We start from the raw sequence: 22,048 nt of genomic DNA on the forward strand, positions 1-22,048 counted from the left end.
ATTGGAGTTCTCTCCCTTCCACTGTAGTTGCAGTTTGCTATTTTTTACACTTTAACCTCTTAGTTTTACCAACCGCACTTGTCTTGTTGAGGTATTTTGTGTGGGCCTAGCTGCCTTGTTATTATCTATTATCTGTTTCATAAGATTCATATTATTTTGATACTCACTGAATATATATTATGTAATAAGTTTAAGGTGGGAATAGTCTCCTAGTACAAGGATTTTTTCTATGAATTAATTTTTTAATGAATACAAAATTATATTTGTAGGATAGGCCGGATGATGAAGAACTTGACAGGAACATATTAATTTTAAGACTTAATCAAGCTAGGCCCTAAACCTCTTTGATTTAGTTCAAAATAAAGTTTTATTTGATTGTCTCCATTTATTGACTTCTTAAAAAAAGTTTCCGTACCGTACCGGTAAGATAGGCCTACAAATATATAAATATATTTTATTTTCATTTTCATCTTACTGCACAGGAATGAAACACACAGTCGGATACCGGTATATCTTATTATATAGCTTTATCTATACCGGTAGTCATAAAGTTTTGTGAATAGACACTTGATTGGTCACCCCATACAATAGTTACGTTAGTAACGAAAATGTGAGAGCCCTACCTGATCTCTTAGGGCTCTCATATTTTCGTTACTAAAGTAACTACCCATACAACAAATCAATATATATATATATATATATATAGGCCTACCATCAAATGAACCATTTTATTTGTGACTCAAATCAAAGTGCTAGTCAATCTTTTTAAGAGAAATCAAGAATTTCAAGTCCATAATTAAAACTGTAAAAAATTTTTCTTAATTTGTTTACAACAATACAGCTGATAATTATCGGCTATATAATAATTAATAGGCTATAGTTGGACTAAATCAATGATGAAGCTGATTGACATAGAAAGCCTTGTTTGTTAGAGAGGAAGTAGAATGTTTGCTAAAAAGAACCATATTGATGGATCCTTTATGAACGGGATGGTTAAAACATTTAGCTACTCTTCATAAAGTCATGACACTGTTTTGTACGGCTGTTGATAGTCAATGGTATAACTATTGTATTACTTTAAGGTCGAGACTTCAGACCATGACAACAATTTCACAAAAATTCTCCTTCAGTACATCCAGATCTGAAGCCACTCAAATGTTGACTCTTTTGGGATAAAAATTGCCTGTTACCATAACCAAGGATTGGATTACTGTACTTAACCCTTTAGGACTGCCTGCAACTAGCTGCCTCAACTTGGTCTCCAAACCTCCAAAGAACTAGTAAACTGTCCTATTATACAGAGAGTTATTCACATATCTCGGGCGGTTTCAGGCTGTCCAGGGATTTACCGGTATACTGGTATCATTTTTCTCTAATTTTCGTCAAAGAACTGGGTTAGTCAATAATGTCATGTACCAAATTTTAATGGATATCTTTCTTAATCTTTGATTTTGATAAAATATGGTACCGGGTAGTTAAGATTTAGAGAACGGTTGAAATGTCTAAAATCTTAGTATTAAATAGTTTATATTGTAGCCCACAATATAAGTTAAATTGTGGTTACAATTAGCTTGAGAGATTAAATACAAATTTTTAAAAAATCTCTTTTAGATATTATTAATAAACAAAATGGGAACTGTTTACGAAGATGAAGACCAGATGTCAGCAATACTTCATGCAGTGGGAGAATATTTTGAAGTTAAAAAGAAAATGGATGCCATAAAAGCCTTTACACTAAGCCATCCTATTGTTACACTATTCAGTATAGTTATGGTAGCAATGTGCAGTATACCTATTGTCTGTTTCTTCACATTCCTATTTGGAAGTATTTGTTTGGCAGTGACTGGCTTCGTGCTTATTGAAGGTCTGTATTATCATTTTAAAATGTTCCTTGACCTTGTCTATGCTCTATATGCACTACTTTGCGATTTTTAACAACAAACCTGTATACTCTAATGTATAGGTTGTGTCTCCACTTAGTGACCTTGAACAGATCTATCGTGGCATAGATAAACATGAATAGGTTTAAAAATCTGAGTAGTACACCTTAACTAGAAGATGCCAGTACTTGGTAGTACTTTTGTAATGTCATCCATGAAGGTTCTTGGTGAAAACATAAAGGCCTCAGGATGGGAATATATGATAAATAAATTAGGTATTGGTAGGTCTAGAGGACTGTCATAAAGTCTCTGTAGTTTCTGTTCCCCTTGCTTCGCTTTAGATCCCCAAATCCAGTGGTGAATCCAGGTGTCCAACAAAAGACTGACTACCAGTAGAAGGAATGATGAGACAGATGGGTTAGGAAAGAAAACGTCCCCCTCCTCCTACCAGATTTCCTGGCTGTGTCCGTCACTGCCCAAATCTACACTTATTTTAAACCCTGTCACTTGAAAAAAAATAAACATTTACCTTTCCAATTTCAGGTACTGTTCTAACAATTGCAACAGTTTTCTTTGGCATTTCTCTTTTAATTGTTGGATTTTGTGCCGTTGGTATCAGTGGAATTATTGTAGCTGGATTTTATGTCTTTGACTGTAGTTGCAGCCTTATTCAAAAAGTTTCGGACAGAAATATGAGTGAGGATAACAAATTGGAACCAAGAACTTTGAAAGCAGAAGAACATAGAAAGATGAAGTAAAATGGATGACTGGTGATCAAATTGTTTGGATCTTAGTATTATCCAGTATGGAAACAAGTCATATGGTGCTTCAGAATGGTGCCATTTTAAGCAATTTAGTCTTTAATATTATGGGATGTTTATTGTTAACAATGGATACTTAATGCATAATTTGTTTTATTCTGACTTTTATTAAACTTTTTAAAACCAGATCTTTAAAGTTTTTTAATGTCCAACATTATGATATTATTATTATCTTATTTCTAACTTTAATGATTTCCAATCTTTCGAAATATTTGTTTATAATTTAATTTGATTAAAAGTTATAATGTGTAGCATTTAGGATAACACATCAATTCATGCAGATATTTCTAGTCAAAAAATCTGATTAATATAGAATCTGAATTGTAGTTAAAGACGATCTGATATCCGTACTTTGGTGTTGTATCTAGACCCAAGGGAGAATTTTTAATCCTAAAATTAAGCCACGGTTATTTTAAATCTATCTATGTCTTGGTGGTTAAACATCTGCTTCCACAACAATGATGTTGCAGGCAAGGTCTAGGAGAAACAGAAACATGCGCCTGTATATTAGAATATGATTTTGCAATCTTTCCATTTGCAGCCTATGGCCATTTATTGGTTTAGTGGGGAGATCTTCCCTTTATTAATGGAATAACATAATTTGCTCAGCTAATCAAGTTGCCCAATTATTTGAGATATGACATGACATTATACACACCAGAATTCCTACACATCAACTTAATCATGCATATTGACTTTCATTTTATCATTAGGCTATTTCATACCTTAACTGAGACAATGGATGTGTTATTAATCTCATCAACAATAAAATCAGTTTTACACTAATTAAAGTAAAATTATATCTAAATAATAACTATCCCATTGTTTCTATCAATGATGGAACCTATTCTAGAGACCATCTCGCATTTATAAGCATGTACTTGTGAAATATGTTCTAATAGATAATTTAGAATTGTATTGTATGAAAATAGCCTACAAAAGGCAGCATACAACATAATTATGTACATAATATACAGATATGAAAGTGCTTGTCCTCATTTATCATTGAAAAAACCAAAGTTGAATCTAACTTAATTTTAAAAAATGGTTATTTTCTAACATTTCTCCTTTTTGTGAGAATTTATTGTTTCAAAAAGATTGCTTCTTTTTTAAAACTCTGTTGTTTTTGTTGTTTTTTTTATATTTTTTTTTTTTTTAGATAATTTAATTTTTTTTAAATGGGTGATAAATCAGTTATTAAATATGACATCAAATAACTTGCTAAGTCATTCTTCCCCTAAAATTTGTACCAGTTTGTTGAAATGATAAAAGAATATTGCAAAAAGGTGTATTTCTATTTAGATTTAGATGCATAAAAATGAAAAAAAGTATAAGTAGATAATCTGTAGCCTTCACATAATATACAAAGGGTTTATTTTGTATAACTCTTATTATAAAAAATTAACACAAAAAAGAAAAATACATTTAACCATAGTCTACTGTATAACTTCTGTGTGTAATCATGACAGTATAAGGTATATTTTTTTAATAACTTGATTAACACCTACTGCCCCTCATTGCTTTGTCACGGCAAAAGGGTTGAGCAAAGGTTCCTGGGGAAAATATTCTAATATAAAATTAAGGACATTTAGTCAAAGTTCTAGTGCCTGTTTAGCAATTATATTCATACTTCTAATTGTTGTATTATTCATAACTCTGTAACAATTAAAGGTAATAATGTTGTTTGTAAATCTATAGTATTAACCCATGTAGATTGTTATTATTAAGGTATCAAGTTAGATGTAGATTATTATTATTATCACGGTATCAAGTTAGACCTACATTATTATTATTAACATTATGGTAATGAATGACAAAAGACTTATTTTAGAGCTCTGTAAATCCAACTGCCGTCTAAAGTTCTAGGGTTAGGACTAGGATCTTAGAGAAGTGCCGAGTCTAGTGTAATGAATTATATACTAAGATTGTCAGTACTGCCTTATGTATATAGGCCTTTGTAGCATTATTTATTCCTTAAAATCAATGGTAAATAAAGTTCTTAAAGTTTTGATTTTAAGAGACTAAAAGTTTAAGTCCTAGGAGTTGCGTTAGTAGAGATAATTTTGCTTCATTTCTACATCTATTGTTATCTTTGCTCTATAGATTTGACTTTATCAAACAGTTGCTATCAAAGTTCCAATACTGTACATTAATTCTTCCTCAAGAATAGATTTTATATTGTTCATTGTTTTATGGGGCCAATGGTAATTCTTTTGTTACACAAAAATGATTGCCAATTTGCAATGATTGATCAGATGAACACATGAATATGTGATGTATGGTTATTTGAATATGTGATGTATGGTTATTTGAACATGTGAGATATGGTTATTTGTGTATTGTTGATTTTTTTAATTCTTTTTATGAATCACAAAGATTTTAGTGATTTTAAAAGTCAATAAAAAATTCGACTCTAATAATTTCTTCTTTTGCTTTTGGATGCTCACATTTAATGGGGAGCCGAGGTGGCTCAGCAGGCATAGCACTGGCTCACTGACCCAAAGTCCTGAATGCGATTCTAGTGTTGAATGGGAAAGTTCCTCAGGATTTTCCAGGCTGTTTTTCCCTCAGCAGTGGTGGAGGATGGAGGGCCTGGCAAGGCAAATAAAGTGTCTAGACTTTGTGATTAGATGAAAAAATGAGTTTCACCTTTGTGCATGTCAAAGTCCTCGACAAAACATTTCCTTCATAGTACTCTGCATGGCTTGTGACCCGTGTTCATTAGTCCCGTTGGTACAGACAGTTAAACCCCATTTTATTTCCACATTTAATGTGTTGATCTGCTCTTAAACTTTTCTTATGAATGCAGAGATGAAAATGAAATGAAATGGGGTTTTAACGTTCTGCTGTTCTGCTTCGACTGGGCTAATGAAGGTGGGCATACACCATGTGCTATGAGGGAAATTTTGCCTGGATAGCGGATCTACAGCCTACTCTTATATCGAATTCCAACTACCAAGGGATCTTTTATGTGCACGCCAATGACCTTGGTATTTCGTTTCATCTGAACAACTATACATTGTCCCTTTCCAGGCCCTAGGACTTGTATATGCATTAGAAGCAAGAATACTTAGGTAACCTTTATGACTGTCTTGCTGGTGTGCATAAATGAAGGTCTAAAAATCATTTGAACTAATTTTGACGATAATTCAAAATTTTGTTAATTAGGCAGCTACTCTGGCATAATATAATAATCAGAATTTGTTTCCCTTGTTATGACCACTGACCTGTCCAAATAGGGAAATCGGAATTGTACAATTTTAAAACACCCTTGTCCATGCTGAAATAAGTTGTAGAGATAAATCGTGTTTAACTTCCACTATTATATACTCTTCAAAAAAAGTAGGGGATATTCAGAAACAATACAAAACTGCGGAAATGAGGTAACCAGTGTATCTTAATAACAGGCCAATTGCCTACACATGAAGATAAACAGTTCATATAGGCGACTCATCTGACGGCCCCATTTCACTCGCAAAGAGATGCACTGTCAAAAGTGTAAATGGACGTTTTTGATTTTTGTCATAATAATGAGTAATTGGTCCACCAATCCTCAGACATTCAGCAATTCGTCGTGGCATGCTCCTAATCTACCGTCCAATCACGATTTAGGGCAATCTGACCCACTTCCCTTGCAGTGCCACGGCCAATTCTTGCAGTGTTGTCGGTTGACGTTGACGAACATGTCTCCCGATCAAATTAACCATAACACACTAAAGCAAAGATACGCTAAACAGTAAATCTTATGCAAGAAACGATAGGAAAGCAAACATGGATAGGATAAACCAGCAAGTGGCAGTTTTCAACAACCCTTCCTTGAAGTGTCAAATTTGACATTGATTGTCGCACATGCAGCTCAGTGGTTCTGTTGGGGCGATAAGTTCTTCATCTGTGAACATATTCTCAAAGCATGTCAAGTGTCCATGACTATTTATCATATCACAACCTGCATAGGTATTTGCATTTCAATATCCCCTACTTTTTTTGAAGAGTATATTTCAATTATTGGCTTGCATGTAGGCATCTTTAGTAGTGGTATGAAACCAGTGGACCCAGGGAAAACCTACAAGACCTATTCCTTGTCACATACAAATGTGGGTATTGCAACCACGCCAATGGACCTTATAATCTAAAGTGCACGCGTTCTACCATTCAGCCAACCAACCCCATTGATCAAGTGGATGGGGGCTGGACAGAAGTTATGACATAAGCTGTTTGTTTCAATAACGATTTTATTTTCTATTATTAGGCTGCTTTGATTGCATCATATCCAGAAATATAGAAGATTCTATACAAACCTATTCAGTATTTTCAAATTTTTCAATAATATTATTCATATTTTAATGACTTTACAACAAACATACATTAAACCTATGAAAAAAACCAAATCACTGGTAGTGGAAAACAATGAAGTCATATAATGGAGTCAAATTTCTTTTATTATTTACATTAATTTAAGGAAGCACTGGCACCAACTCAGAGATTTCTCAAAATTAAGGTTCCATTAATTTCTTATTGGCAGTCCAATATCATATGTGCACAAAACAAGCACAAAAACTAAATATTCTGATTATGTTTAGATACAATTCCAAAATCAATCGATTTCCCTTCAGCATTATCTGTCGGCAGTTTTCATCCCTGACATAAATATGAATCTGCGGTAAATTATAACGGCCAATAGAATAATGTTCCTAACAATTTGTCTACTTGTAGACAATCCATCACTTACGAACCATAAGGGTAGATAACATTTTTTTTATAACACCCAATAGAATTTCCCCGATATTTCGTTGGCTGTAATGTACTCGACAGGCAGCCAATCTATTTTTTCATAACAGATAGTTTATTGATACCTTTGTTAGTGGTCATAACGTTTAGCTCTGAATAAACCAATCATTGTACATGTATGTGTACAGGACATGATTCTATTTGAATGCAATTTCTGTTTATAACTAAGCAACATTTCGACTTCTCTAGTCTATTTCAAGAAGTGATAAAATATGATGGAACAATATATACACATAAAAAGCAATACAAACAGCTTGGTTGATGGTAACACCAATGACATATATACATGTTGCTAATTAATTTAGGTAATTATATTTTATCATTGCTTGATAATCCTAGTCCAAACATTGTCGCTGAATATAAAACAGTAATTGTATTCCATAGAAATGTTACCTGTGTATTTCCAGTTCAATTACAAAATGCCATTGAAACAATCAATCTTTGTATGGTTAAAATAAACATTGCCATATAACCCTGAAGGTGATGTAAATTCTTGATATATATATATATATATATATATAATTATCACAAATATGTTAATCACCAATGTAAATATTTATGATTCAAAACTGTGATCCTGGGTGATAACCTTGGTGGAAGCAGATGTTAAAGCTATTTCACACAGAGAGAATTCTTGTCTAAGACAAATTGTCCTCAACAAAATGTTGGTGAGATATCAGTATGGTATGCTAAGTGTTCTGCCAAGGCCTTCAAGATTTAATCTGTTTTGAGCAGAATGGAAGCTGCAACACACTGTATATACAATTAACATAATACATTGACATAAAATTAACATAATGCACTGTACATACAATTAACATAATGCATTGTACATACAATTTTAAAAATGCTTTGTACACACAATTAACATAATGCATTGTACATACAATTTACATAATGCATTGTACATACAATTAACATAATGTATTGTACATGCAATTCACAAAATGCACTGTGCATACAAATAACATAATGCATGCATTGTACATACAATTAAAATAATGTATTGTACACACAATAATTGATGTAATTTTTTTTTCATTATACTTTAATACATGAGTGCTGTGATTTAAAATCGTGTGCAAAACTAAAGTAATTGATTATACAAGATTCTAATACAATATTGACACCTTTAATACGTTTGCCACCATTACATCATGTGGTTTGAGTATATACACTATCTTTAGTGCAAAAACAAACATCTTTCATTTCTAACGCATAAATTATTTTCTTACTATTTGGTATATGCTGCCAATTATTTTGATTTTATTGCATTCTTAATAAAGAAAAGTTTAGATTTTCTTTATTAAAAGTTATTAAAAGATAATTTATCTTCTTTCAAGTTAGTGAAAGGAATTATTAAGATGTTGTGGCATCGGCAGTGATTTAGAGCAGATGGCTACCGTAGTTAGAACAAAAAAAAAAACCCATCCCAACATAATCACAATTAATATGATAATAGACTTGCCAAAAGGATAAATACCTGTTCCTAAGATTATTATTTAAGCTTAAAAACATATTACTGGCAACCAGACAATGAAGATTAGTAATTATGGAATGCAAAGCTGTACGACAATAGACTATACCACAGTTGAATACTAGTCAATATAATGTAAGACGTTGTATTTTAATCTCTTTAAGTGACTGTGAATTCAGCTCTAATTTTGATGTAAAAAAAAGTTTTATTATGGAATTCTAGTAGTAGCCTATCATTATTCAGTAGAATTATTTGAAGCCATGTTACACACAATTAATAATTCTTTTTAAATCAATATTCATTATGTCATTTATTTACAGTTAATATAAAATCATATCTTAAATAAACCTATAATATAATATATACATGCTGACAGATACCCTTTCTGGAAATTTATTCTGCCAAAAAGATTTTTATTTCACAGAAAACTACGATAAATAAACCAGAACTTTCTTAAAACTTTGGCACTGTATACAATGATTGATACTAATTGTAAAATATGATATTAGTGATTATGGGCATCATACACCTGGGCCCCGTTTCACAAAAACTTAAATCTCCTTAAAATTGTCTTTAACTAAATTTCAACCTATCTTAATTAAGATAAGCGAGTCTCACAAAACGATTTTAAGCATTTTAGCTAAAATCCATTAAAATAGTATTTTAAGTTAATACTTTATTTAACTTAAAATATTGGTGTTTTGCAAAACCATTTTAGGGACTATTTTAACTAAAATTAATTTTAAGTTAGGACATCCGTCTCGCTCTCCCAGTATAACTAAATAAACCACCTGCAAGTTAGATTTTATGTAGTGGAAAACACCATCTTTCTTATTAGATTGGATTGTTACAATCAATATAGAACCATAAATATCTGGGTTATTAAGGTCTGTATCCCACTGTATGTGTTGTTTAGAGTGTTCACAAAAAAAACCCCTGGAAAGACAAACTGATGCAGGTGACAACAAAATATGACCTACCTAAAACATGACTTTACCTAAAGCACGACTTTACATAAAGTATCACATTACATAAAGCATGACTTTGCCTAAAGTATCACATTACATAAAGCATGACTTTACATAAAGCATCACATTACATAAAGCATGACTTTACCTAAAGCAAGACTTTACCTAAAGCAAGACTTTACCTAAAGTATCACATTACATAAAGCATCATTTTGCCTAAATCGTGAATTTTATCTAAAGTAAGAACACAGCATATACAGCCATTAGTATTTCAGTATTTAATCTTACTAATAAGTAGAACAAATAATAATCATTCATAAATTTTTTCAATTAAATGAATATATTGTATACAAAAACAAAACAATGAAAAACAGTCTTAATATCTTACTAAAAAATAAAATTATTCTTCCAAGTATTTTTACACATACATGTATCATGTAAACAAGTTATAACTATCTGTCCAGGTTGTATTTCAAACTACTTTTGAGTATTTACAAAGATGATTTTGGCAAGTTATAAAAACATGTTTCGAGTAAGACAGCTTTAAAACAAGTATAATTATGTATGAGTCAGTAGCATGCAGATGTTTGGTGATGCCCAGGGCCAACTCCTTGGTTATATTTCCCGAAGAATCAAGTCTAGGGCCTTGTACTGAGAAATCTTGAGAAACGAAGACATTTTAAATATGTCAAAACATATGAAGTAAATTTTTTATTCAAATTAAGCATAAATCCGCCAAATTAATTAAATTGACATCTCTTGCCAGAAAACACTTGAACTACTTCATTTTTTTTCAGTTTCTCTACTCTGATTTCACTTATTAAAACAGATCCACATTCACACCAGCTTGTACAATGAAATTAACAGTGAAAATTTCAAATTTCAAAAACTTAATTCTTTGATAGGATGTTCCCACTGAAATGAAAGCCCGGGGCCGTTACCCACTCTGCCCACACCCTCCCTTTCTGCATACCACTGGTATGAGATAATAAGTTGTAATAAGTTGTCAATAAACTTGCTCATGATACATGTATCAATAAATCGAGCTATTGAAAACATAACTCGTTGATAAAATATGGTATGTATTAATTACCTCGTTGTTATCAACATCAAATTGACTCAGTTGAAAGTCTGATAGTAGTCATTAATAAATTATTAAAGATACATTATGTAATAATTAGATAAAGAGCTGTCCTTCTTGATATAGTAGTTCAAAAATAGATAATGAAATATGAATATTTGGACAATTTAAGTCAATTTACCTTATTCTGAGTGTTTGAAGTTTTAACAAGAAAAAACCAATTGCCAAGTACCATTGCAATGAGAATAAACGATGTCTTGCTTTTCAGTCCCTTTATTGAGTGACATCCAACTTAATTTTAAGTGGTATATGGCACAGATAATCCATTCAATATCTTGGCCATCTGATGTCCTAGAGAGTTGATTATGAGCTTGTCATGTGAATTAATGTCTAAATAATAATTCATATAACATTTGAAGCCAGAAAAAAGACCTGCAAAAGACAGATTTAACTCTTGCATATTGCATCTTTAAGAAATATAATAATTGAAGAATAAATATACGAAAACACAAACTCCTTTAAACCAAGCCTTGAAATAAGGTACCGGTCACGGATATTGATAGGCATAAATTCAGATTTTGTCAGACACAATCCCTCTGGTGTCTATCATTTTGTCTGGCATTGATTTATGTGTTTCTTGATATCATTAATATGTCTGCCATTAGTGCCAGACATGTTTTCAGGCACAACTAGAATCATTATTTTCAGGCCCACTTTACTCTACAATAGCATCTTATTTTCATCAATTTCATTTTTTAATTTTGTATCTTTAATAATCTCATCATTCGCATGAATTTAGTACCATTCTAGAAGAAAAACAAATTAGCCAAACTCATGCTTATCAAATCCAAACTATGTACATAGCCATGTATAATAATAGATAAAACACTGAAAAAGCCATAACATTTAGCAATTTCTAGCTAATATATATCTTAAATATAATGATCATTACAAATATATGGTACATTTAAGATTAAGGAGGACATGGTATATAATTAAGTTTTATTACTCCATATACTAACAAAAATATGGGAGGGGATTTCATCAAATAGGCGCTGGTTTAGTGGATATTCCCTAATAATAATATATATTACATATACATGTGATGTTTATACATGAAGTTGATCATCTTGACAATCTGATTATAATAAAGAATAAAGAGTTGAATGGGCTTTCGTCAACACAAACAAACTAGTTCATTTCAGGACTAATATACAATTTTATTTCAATAATTCACTTACATATAGGGGAGGAAACCGGAGGACCCAGAGAAAGCCCACAAATCACACCACTTGACTCAATGACTGACCTCATGATGCAATGAGCACGCATTATCCATTCAGTCCCATCCCCCCACTCCTAATTAAATTGTATTACTCAAACAAGATTCACAAACATCCATTCATAGAAGAGAAGTTCTGCATTATTATCATGTCTCAGTTTTATTTAACCAAAATGCAGCTGTTTTGTAGAGCTATAAAAGAGAATTGAGGTAATTTAATGACAATAAACATTTTCTTGAAGTGGTTTCAAGAAATACTATGTAGCGATTTAGTCTGTGTTTCAATACGTTAAGTTAATGCAATATTTGGTCTTTATTTTAATCAGATTATCAACTTGATGTGACTAATTAAAAAAGATTGTGTAAAATTTGTACAATTATTGTGTAGTTCATATAACATTGCACTTTTGATCTTAAATCACTTTCATGCTTCCATTCAAACAATTTCTACGATCTATCGTCTGTCATCTCCAAAAACTGTGCATAGACATCCCGTGTACATTCTCCTTTTTGATTAAAAACAAATTTATAATAACTTCCATCAGCACAAACCACTGAAAAACAAAGACAGATCTTTATGTTAGGAAATGGAAACGCATCCAATTTTTGAGAATTTTAGTCGCATCTATTTGATCTGGTAGAGCCTCATTTTATTCTTAGGCCATACAAAACAGTGTCTAGTCATTTGAATGGGTCGAAAGAACAAGGTCCCATGTACCCATCAGCGTATATGTTAAAGAACCCTTAACAGTTGTAAATCAATTACATTCTGGGGAAAATTTCCCTCATAGCACACTGCATGACATATGCTTGTCTTTATTAGACCAATCGGAGCAGAGAAACAGGATGTTACACCATATTTCATTCATAATGGTGATTATAACTTTATATTTATTATTTTAACAATGTAACATGAATAATAGCTGCATCAAAATGTCAAATTAATTAATAATGAAGCTAGAAGAATAAAGAGATTGAGAGAAAGAGAAATGAGGTTTAATGTCCATTCCATACAAATCTGTCAATTTCGGAACTAACTTTATAAGGTACAATTTCATTTCAATAATTCCCTTGTGTACAGTGGTTTTAAGCAGTGGGAGGAACAGGAGGACCCAGTGAAAACCCACAAGATGTTGGGCAGGCAAACCTTATACTTGTCAGGTACAATCATGGGATTGAAACCATGCCAATTCTGAGGTTGACCTAATTTCATGTTGACATCTGATCTATCACCGAGTCAATTGCCACAGTTTTTTTTTGGTTTTTTTACATATTGTTTATAAAAAACCAAAAAAAAACCCATGCCAATTGATTCAATGACAGATGTCAATTTGAACTTGGGTGGGCCTCATGTTTTCATCCCATCTCGAAAACACATTACTATCAGTCCTGCAGGCACTGCCCCTGACAAGAAGTAGGAACAAGGCTTAAATAATACTGAAGTTCTTCTCGGCCCACAGCGGGATATTCTAGTTGATAGTCATTGCTGCGAGACACTCAGTGCTCAGCCTGGGTTCCATTTTGTTTTCCGTTAGATTTTCATTTAAATTTCAAACCATATTTTTTTTTCCATCAATACAGTGGATTGGAACGGATGGACAACATCAAAAATAAACAAAGCTTAGAAAACTTTTTGTGAAAAAAAATTATCGACCCCAAAATTGCCAGATTCAAAGTTAAATTGCCAAAATCATATTTTTATTGCAATTGGTGGAGATGGTGATCGAAAGGGTGTGTGTTACATGGATGGATGGATGAAAGTACACGTCAAAACAAAAATGTGGATGTATAAAAACAATTAACGACTTACCAATAACAGCATTTTGTTCTGAACCAAAGGCACATATACACTGTGAACCTCCAGGTACTTGGAATTTGGAGAAACTCCATTTTGAGCTGAAGTACTTGGGGAGAAAGCTGGCTGAAGCTAGACTGTAAATATTGAGTTACAAAATACATTAAATTCTTGAAGTGGATAAAAGTTGCCATAATATAAAACCAAATAATACACAAAAATGGCAATCATTAAGAGCATATATAATAATTGTGTAAAAGCCAAGTTTTTAGAGATTAGCTATTTTTATACATAAAACTCTAGAAGAATCCCCAGAACAGCGTTTGTAAGCTAGGACTTTTATGTGTTATACATTTAAAGTTCTGGTTGTAATATTCCATAATATTTACAGAGAAATAATGATTCACATGTTGACAGAAAGTGAACAATCTATTCATCCTATGAAAACCAAACAAGAACCTGGATATACACACTGTATTTTCTATTTAAAAGATTGGGTATTTTTTGGACTGCACATGCTTAAACTACTTCAAGAAACTTTCTATAATCAAATACTGCTAAAATGGCATTTTTGAAATGGCAATTAATCAATGTTTTAATAAAGTCTCTAAGTAATATAGGAAGTTTCCGGGTCTTCATTTATTCTCCAAGTTTTGTAAAATAAAAATTTGTAATATTTTGTATCCTGTTATATTGCCCACTAACCTAGATTGTTTATTTTTCTTGGGATCTTCTGTAGAAAATATATGAACTGTACCATGATCACTAGATACACACAGTAATGATGAATCATGACTAAAATTAATACTGAAAAAACAAAAATTAATATATTAGGAAGCATAATGCTTCAATTTAAAGATTTGATCTTGCTGAAAACTTTAGTGACATATTATTGTCATTTTGTTTTGATTTTGAGTGAAGACTGCATCACTATAGCCTACAGACTGTACAATGAAGTTGGCGCTTACAGCTGACCCCAATGTCTTGATCGGATATTATGCATACGTTTGTTGTTTGATGCTTGCAATGTATGTGTATATTGTGTGTTTTGTTGGCTGTTTTTTTTTGCATGATTTTTTTTATGTGTGGTGGGGTCCACCGGCACTTACTATAACAAGTACAGATAAAGGCATCAGAATTTTATACACCATAAAGAGAGAGAGAAATGGGGTTTAACGTCCACTCGACACAAATTAGGTCATTTTGGGACTAACACATGGTTCAATTTTATTTCAATAATTCTCTTGTGCATAGGAATCTTTAGCAGTGGGGAGAAACCGGAGGACCCGGAGTAAACCCACCAGGTTGGACAGGCGACCCTACTCCCTGTCACGTACAGCTAGGGAATCGAAACCACGCCAGTTGACTCAATGACAGACCTTATGATACAGCGTGCATGTGCTAACCATTCAGCCATCCACTCCCCTATACACCATAAACACATTTAACTGTTTGTTTGGTGAGCCAAATAATCAAAACTAAACGAACCAATAAATATTTGCGCTGTTTGCTCCTCTACGTAGTTCGTGAAGTTGTGTTCCTGTACTGGTGTCAAACACCCTTATTAATGTACCCTTTTCTGACGCTGTAGCTAGTCTTGTGCCTTGTAAGTTCATTGCCATACAACTTAATGGTGCCTCGTGGGCTGGTATATCTAATGGAGACTTTTCTGTGTCTGCTAAATCCACCACTTGGACATGGCCTGGCTTTCGACCAGGGTAAGAAAGAAATGAATTACTGCTGTTAGGACACATTACACATAATCCTGAAATAATTATAAAAAATCAGAAAAATCAATACATAACAGTTTTTTAATTTACACAATAATAAAATTTGTTTGATAATCCTCACTGGGTGGACAAAAGTATACAAAGAGGGTGGAAACAAAAACTTTGGATTCCACAGGAATTTTTAAACACATTTATCAAATGACTAATATTTAGTTGTTTTTTTTTATAGATATTTATGCGACAGAGAGAGATTAGCTTTAATGTCTGCTCAACACAACCTATGTCATTTTGGGACTAACATATTGTACATGTTTATTTCAATAATTCACATAAAGTATGTAGCGGTGGGATGAAACTGGAGTACCTGAAGAAAAACCACGAGGTTGGGAAGGTGAACCTACTTCTCGACATGTACAAGCTTGGGATCGAAACATGCCACATGACTCAATTACAGACCTTATGATCTAAAATGCATGCGTTAGACCACTTTACTACCCAACCCCCCCACAACATGTTGACATACCAATGGTAATCACCTAAGACACAATCTATCATTCTGAAGAAAAAATTCAAAATCTGAATCAAAATGAAATGGAGTTCAACATCCTATTGTTCTGTTCTGACTCAGCTAATGAAGATGTCATAAAAATCTGAATCAATAAATTTGTCTTACCTTTAGGATTATTGCCTGTTTCAAACACATGTAACTGTTGTGGATTTTGTGTGAATGTATAAACTTTGATCATGGTATCGAGAGCTACTACTATCCTGTCACGTCTTAATCTCACACTTCTTACATCTGTAGAAAACTCTAACTCTATCACATGTTTCTTCTTTAAATCATCCCAAACCATTACTATGTATAAATATAAGAGCATGTATATTAGCATGGAACTGTGCAAGGTATAAATGTAAATATTATTATTATTATTATAAAAAAGAAATTTCTAATTGTACCTGGCAATACTTTATTTCAACATTGAATAAATGTTCTGATTACTATACAGATTTCGGGCTACTCCCTGTCCCACCACCTATTTTCAATTCTGTGATAGTACCTAGTCTCGATTTAAATACCTTCTATTTTTATCTTAATGGTGTCTGTCAATCACGAGTCACAACCCACTTGAAACGTACAGTTATCACTAAATAAATAGGTAGAACTCAATGACCATTGAATACCGCTTTGGTTATTCAATGGTTCAAGAGAGTGTATCCCTGCGCAGGGATACACTAGAGTGAATCATTGAATAACCAGAGTGGTATTCAGTGGCCATTGAGTTCTGTTTTTATTCTATAACTACATGCAAATCTCAAAATACATTATACTATCCAGAATATCAAAAAATATTCAAAAAAATATCATCACCAATACTGTTAAAATTCATCAGAGGTTTCACAATTTTTTCGTCCTTTTTTACAATAATTGTGGTTGCCTAGTTGTGACGTCATTACAGTTTGACGTAATTCTGAAAGTGGTGTCATTCTGGACAAAAGTAGTACGTGTCCAAGCCATTGAATACAACCATAGGTTATTCAATGGCTGTATTCAATGATATTTGCTTGTATTTGCATGTAGTTATAGAATAAAATCTAGGAAACTGTTAGTGTCAACAAACAAACAACCCAATACTCAGTACGATGAGTCAGTATTATCTTATTTAATACATGATCATATTCGAAATAAAGAAACACAACTAATTGACTCTCCTTGATCCAGGATTATAAAAGAAACCTAAGTTTACCTTTGTTAGGTGGATATTTAGGATTTTTTCCACCTCCTACTAGTGCTAGATAATTACATCGAAATAACATCTCAATCTGGTGTATACCTCCATCAGCAAAATCTAAAATAATTCATTATACATTTTATTTTATCAATTTTTATTTCTATATATATTCAACAAATATCAAGAGCATACACTCTGTCTATGGAATGAATGAAATGAACTGGGGTTTAACAGCTTACTTTTCTGCACACTCCGTCCTGCATCATTGTCAAGGGGCAACCACATTTGAAAATCCAGAGGAACGCATCTAAATGGAAGCTGGACAAAAATCTTTAATTACTGTAATAACAATGATTACCCTGTCTTTCCTTTTCTTTTAATGGATCTGCATTATAAACTCGAAACCCTCCTTCCATTCCACATGCAAAACATCCTGAAACATTTAAGTACAAATCATTTAATAAAGAATGTTTGATAAAGATCATCCTTGGTACCCCCAGTGGTCTCATTTCATTCCACTCCACTAATTCCTGGATTCATCCATGGGGGAACAAGTATTCAAATTATCTGCCCTTGATGACTGTGCTATTTTTATTGACCAATACGTTTGATACGCTACTAGTTTGTCTGACATAAAGACATCTTTTCCATCAAAAAGATGTTTTAGGACAACTTTTTGTGTGCATATCACTTCTTTTATATTAAATTTCTTGCAAACTTTCTCATAATCAAGCGCACAAGCCGTCATATTAGTGTGAACGTAAACAATGAGGTTAAGACTAGTTTGTAAACTGTTTTTTTGATTGGTTCGTAGAATCAAGCAACGATCACGGGCAGATAATTTGAATATGTGAATACCCCATAAATGAAACCAGGGATAAAGATTAGAGGATCCTAGTTGAAATGTTGCTCAATTATAAACAGTAATTGTATTAGTGCTCATATATTTAATCCAGATTTGACCATTAAAACATTCGAAATCATTATTCAAATATTCAATCCAATTCCAATGATCAATCTTTTATGTGTCAATTTTTCTTTAAATATAAGTATGATTTTATTGAAATAGATAGAAAGAGAAATCAGGTTTAAGGTCCACTTGACACAAACTTGCTCATTTCGTGACTAACGTATGGTTCAATTTTATTTCGATAATTTCCATGTGCGCAGAGGACTTTAGCAGTGAAAGGAAACTACAGGACCAGGGAAAACACCTGAGATTAGACGGCCGCCTCTACTCTTTGTCACGTACAATCGAAACCACAGCACAATGACAGACCTTAGACCATTCGGTCACCTAACCCCTCTTTATATTGAAAGAATATTATTATTAATTTAAATGCCATTATTGAAACACTGCAGGTACTTAATTAAATAAAGTTTGCCTCAGTCTTGGTTCCCCATGACAGGAAAAAGCATCGTATGGATAGGACTAAAAACCTAGGTCTACTACATTTATAATATGTAATTGTATTGTAATGTATAGATTGTATGCAGACTAAAATGTGTACTTGTTGCATGCATGCGAAAGAATCCTTGACAGGTGGAATTTGATTAAGACAAGGTGGAAATGACACTGTCCTTGCAAAATTTTAGTCGTACATATATGACCGCTATTTGTGCAGAAAGATGTAGATTGTTGAATCCCATTTCATTTCTCTCATATCAAAAGCAGCAACCGGTATTATAAAAAATTCAGGTTAAAATAGTAACATTATTTTAACCAGGTCTTGATTTAGATCTAAGTTACATTTACATGTAATATAAAAACTCTTATCTTTGGCCTTATCTTGATATGGCTCTAAATTCTAGTCCTACTCTATATTAAATAAAATACTGTCTATAAAACATGAATACACTAGGCCTACCCTTGTTTAATGTAATAATAAACTAAATAACCTCACTTCATTTGTGAATGGCCTTTGATTATAATAAAGTATATCTTGGGCAGGAACTATACATAGAAATATTTTCAAGATATTAAAATCTAAATAATCCCAGTAGCCTAGGCTAAGTTATAACCAAAATAAGGGGAGGAGCTGAAAACTTTAGTTTAGCCTTGGCTGGGGCTTATCTATTTTAGACTTTATAGCGTATCACAAACAAACTGTGGGCTTCAGTTAGAAAAATATTTATAGACCAAACCTTGATCTTGGTTCCATCCAGCAAATAGCAGTCCATTTCCGTAAGAATTTGATGGACTTAAATTCATGTTTTTGAGAAATTTATTGTTTGGTTTTTGTCTTGTTCATAACATAGTTTAAGGGAAACAACTCTACTTTGAATTTTTTCTACATCCAGACTTTAGCGGTTGAGTTCGGTCTAAAACTAGAGTCATTACATTATGCGCTGTGCCCTAACCAAAAACCTCAGACAAACCATCATAATAAATCGTGGGCGTTCTTTCTCCAGCTCTTCTTAAGGATGTGGGGGTGGGGGGTCGGGGTGGTGTCGTAAATTGACTCGAGGCTGATTACCACGCTTATTGATGCGACGGGGATGGATTGGGATTAGAGCAATTTTCTATCATTTACTTTATAATAGCTTATAAGATCCATAATTCTATCGTATATATGATATAAAGAAGACGATGAGTGAATGTGTATACGTATCTATAACATCAGCGATAAATAAATTCATTATTTATACATTTGGAGCATGACGTGATTTTTAATTTTTTTAAAAACCAGAAGCATTTTATGAAGGGTGTTTCACGTTTCGCCGATGCCCTTTTATTATTATCTCAGGCTAAATCTAGAAGTATAAGATAAATCTATAATAAAATGGTCCTCTCCTGTGATGCATAGGCGTACGAGCTCGATGAATGCTTGAAAATTCATCTGCAGCAAACGCGTTTTCCTGCTAGACCAGCCCGTGAATACAGATACTTCAATGTGGTCCAAAATAGCCTACCTTAGGTGACTTACCTAAATCCCATATCCCAAACAACCAATCACTCGTCGCCGCAAATGCGTTTTTCTGCTATTCTAGTCCGTGAATTAAGCAAGTTTCCAATCGGTTTTCAATCGAAGTCCCGCTCTATGCCGACCTGAATTCCAACCGTCCAAACAGACTGTTGCAAGCTGTATTCACAAAAAAATAATCGATGCCCGAAAAATGTCACTTTACCCGTCTGCCCGAAAAATACGATTGGCCGAAAGTAAGGGGCCTCTACGCTTATGGCTGCGAGGGTAACGATTAGTTAACTGAACAGTCGATCTTTATTTAACCCTATCTCACTTCCTTTGCGTCTATGACAGAATAATTAAAAAAAACCCTACGAGATAGAGTTTTCCTTACAACCTTTCCCCCGTGTCTTATCTATCAAATAGTTCACTGCTATCAGTTATGGCCAGTTAAAACAAGCGGTTTCCATGCAAAATACGCCCACATTTTCCAAGAAATGTACGGGAAGAGGTAAAATCAATAGGACCCATCCTCTCATTCAAGATTTTTTGATCCTTAACATATTATATGGGACAACAATTGCAGCCTCTCTGGACGGCCTACAAATTCATACATATTTCACATTTAACGTAAAAAGTGATAATTCGTAAATTAGGGGTCATAATCCAGAAAGCAACGGTCCAATACGTGCAAATATCGAAAAGAACCCAGGCCTTTAGGGTATATCAAATTGGATGAAAATTCGAACCTCTGACCCACAACCTGGGTATTACATGCTTTTAAGGGTAGCGGTCATTTTTTCGGGCAGATTCGGTTCGATTTTCACGAAATTTGAACTCAGTCGTAATTATGGTGCAACGGTTATATATTTAAACAGTTTTGACAATCAAATAAAAACTGTGAGGTATAAAGGGTCCATGCTCTAAAAATGTCGAGATCTTTCGGTTATAAACATACAATTTCAGTTTCATCAAAATCGTATAAAATTTGTGACCTCTAGAGTGTCCACAACCTCATATGCATATATTTGTCAAGTTCAGCATCACAAGAAACCATCGAATGTGCTTGCATGGTAAGGGATTTAGAAAAGAAATAAAATTTCACTTCATTGCTGAGTAATTTCATTAGCCTGAAAGCGTCTCTAGATCCCCAGGACCTTCCGGGAACTAGGCGGCCCCTGGACCCTCGTCTAAATTCCTAGGATGGTAGCCCCCCCCCCCCAATCAAGAATTGCTTCCGCCGGCCCTGTGGTTGGTGCAGAAAAGTAGGACGTTAGTCTCCATTTTCATTCATTCTTTGTAGGCTGAATGTGAGACCAACCGTGTGATAGCATTTTATATTAAATGTTCACTCACTTGAATACCTTATATATTTAGGTGATATGCAAATACAACAGAGGTGTGTAATGGCCTTAAATTGACAGTTATATCAGATGTTCCAGAGTAATAATACCCTACCTCATACCCGACATATAGCTAACAAGGGTGATAGGTTGTACAGTGGGTCAGGTCAAAACAAAAAGTTAATACCCCTTAATCTGATATTTGGGTTAAAAAAAAAAAAAAGATTACACCGTGGAAAATAAATTC

The 22,048-nt window shown here is 33.2% G+C and overlaps 1 protein-coding gene across 1 annotated transcript; it reads right to left on the reverse strand.

Annotated features, from left to right (window-relative positions):
• Positions 1 to 6,915: 6,915 nt before the first annotated feature.
• On the reverse strand, positions 6,916 to 19,822 carry LOC126810579 (WD repeat domain phosphoinositide-interacting protein 3). Its single transcript, XM_050535724.2, has 8 exons — positions 19,698 to 19,822; positions 17,911 to 17,985; positions 17,568 to 17,669; positions 16,496 to 16,678; positions 15,581 to 15,857; positions 14,798 to 14,899; positions 14,108 to 14,229; positions 6,916 to 12,851 (listed from the first exon to the last, which is right to left on the reverse strand). The coding sequence occupies exons 1-8, from the start codon at positions 19,762 to 19,764 to the stop codon at positions 12,745 to 12,747; spliced, it is 1,035 nt and encodes a 344-aa protein (XP_050391681.1). The 5' UTR covers positions 19,765 to 19,822; the 3' UTR covers positions 6,916 to 12,744.
• Between the last annotated feature and the right edge of the window lie 2,226 nt (positions 19,823 to 22,048).

Source organism: Patella vulgata, chromosome 2 (genome assembly GCF_932274485.2).
Source record: "Patella vulgata chromosome 2, xgPatVulg1.2, whole genome shotgun sequence".
Taxonomy (NCBI): domain Eukaryota; kingdom Metazoa; phylum Mollusca; class Gastropoda; family Patellidae; genus Patella; species Patella vulgata.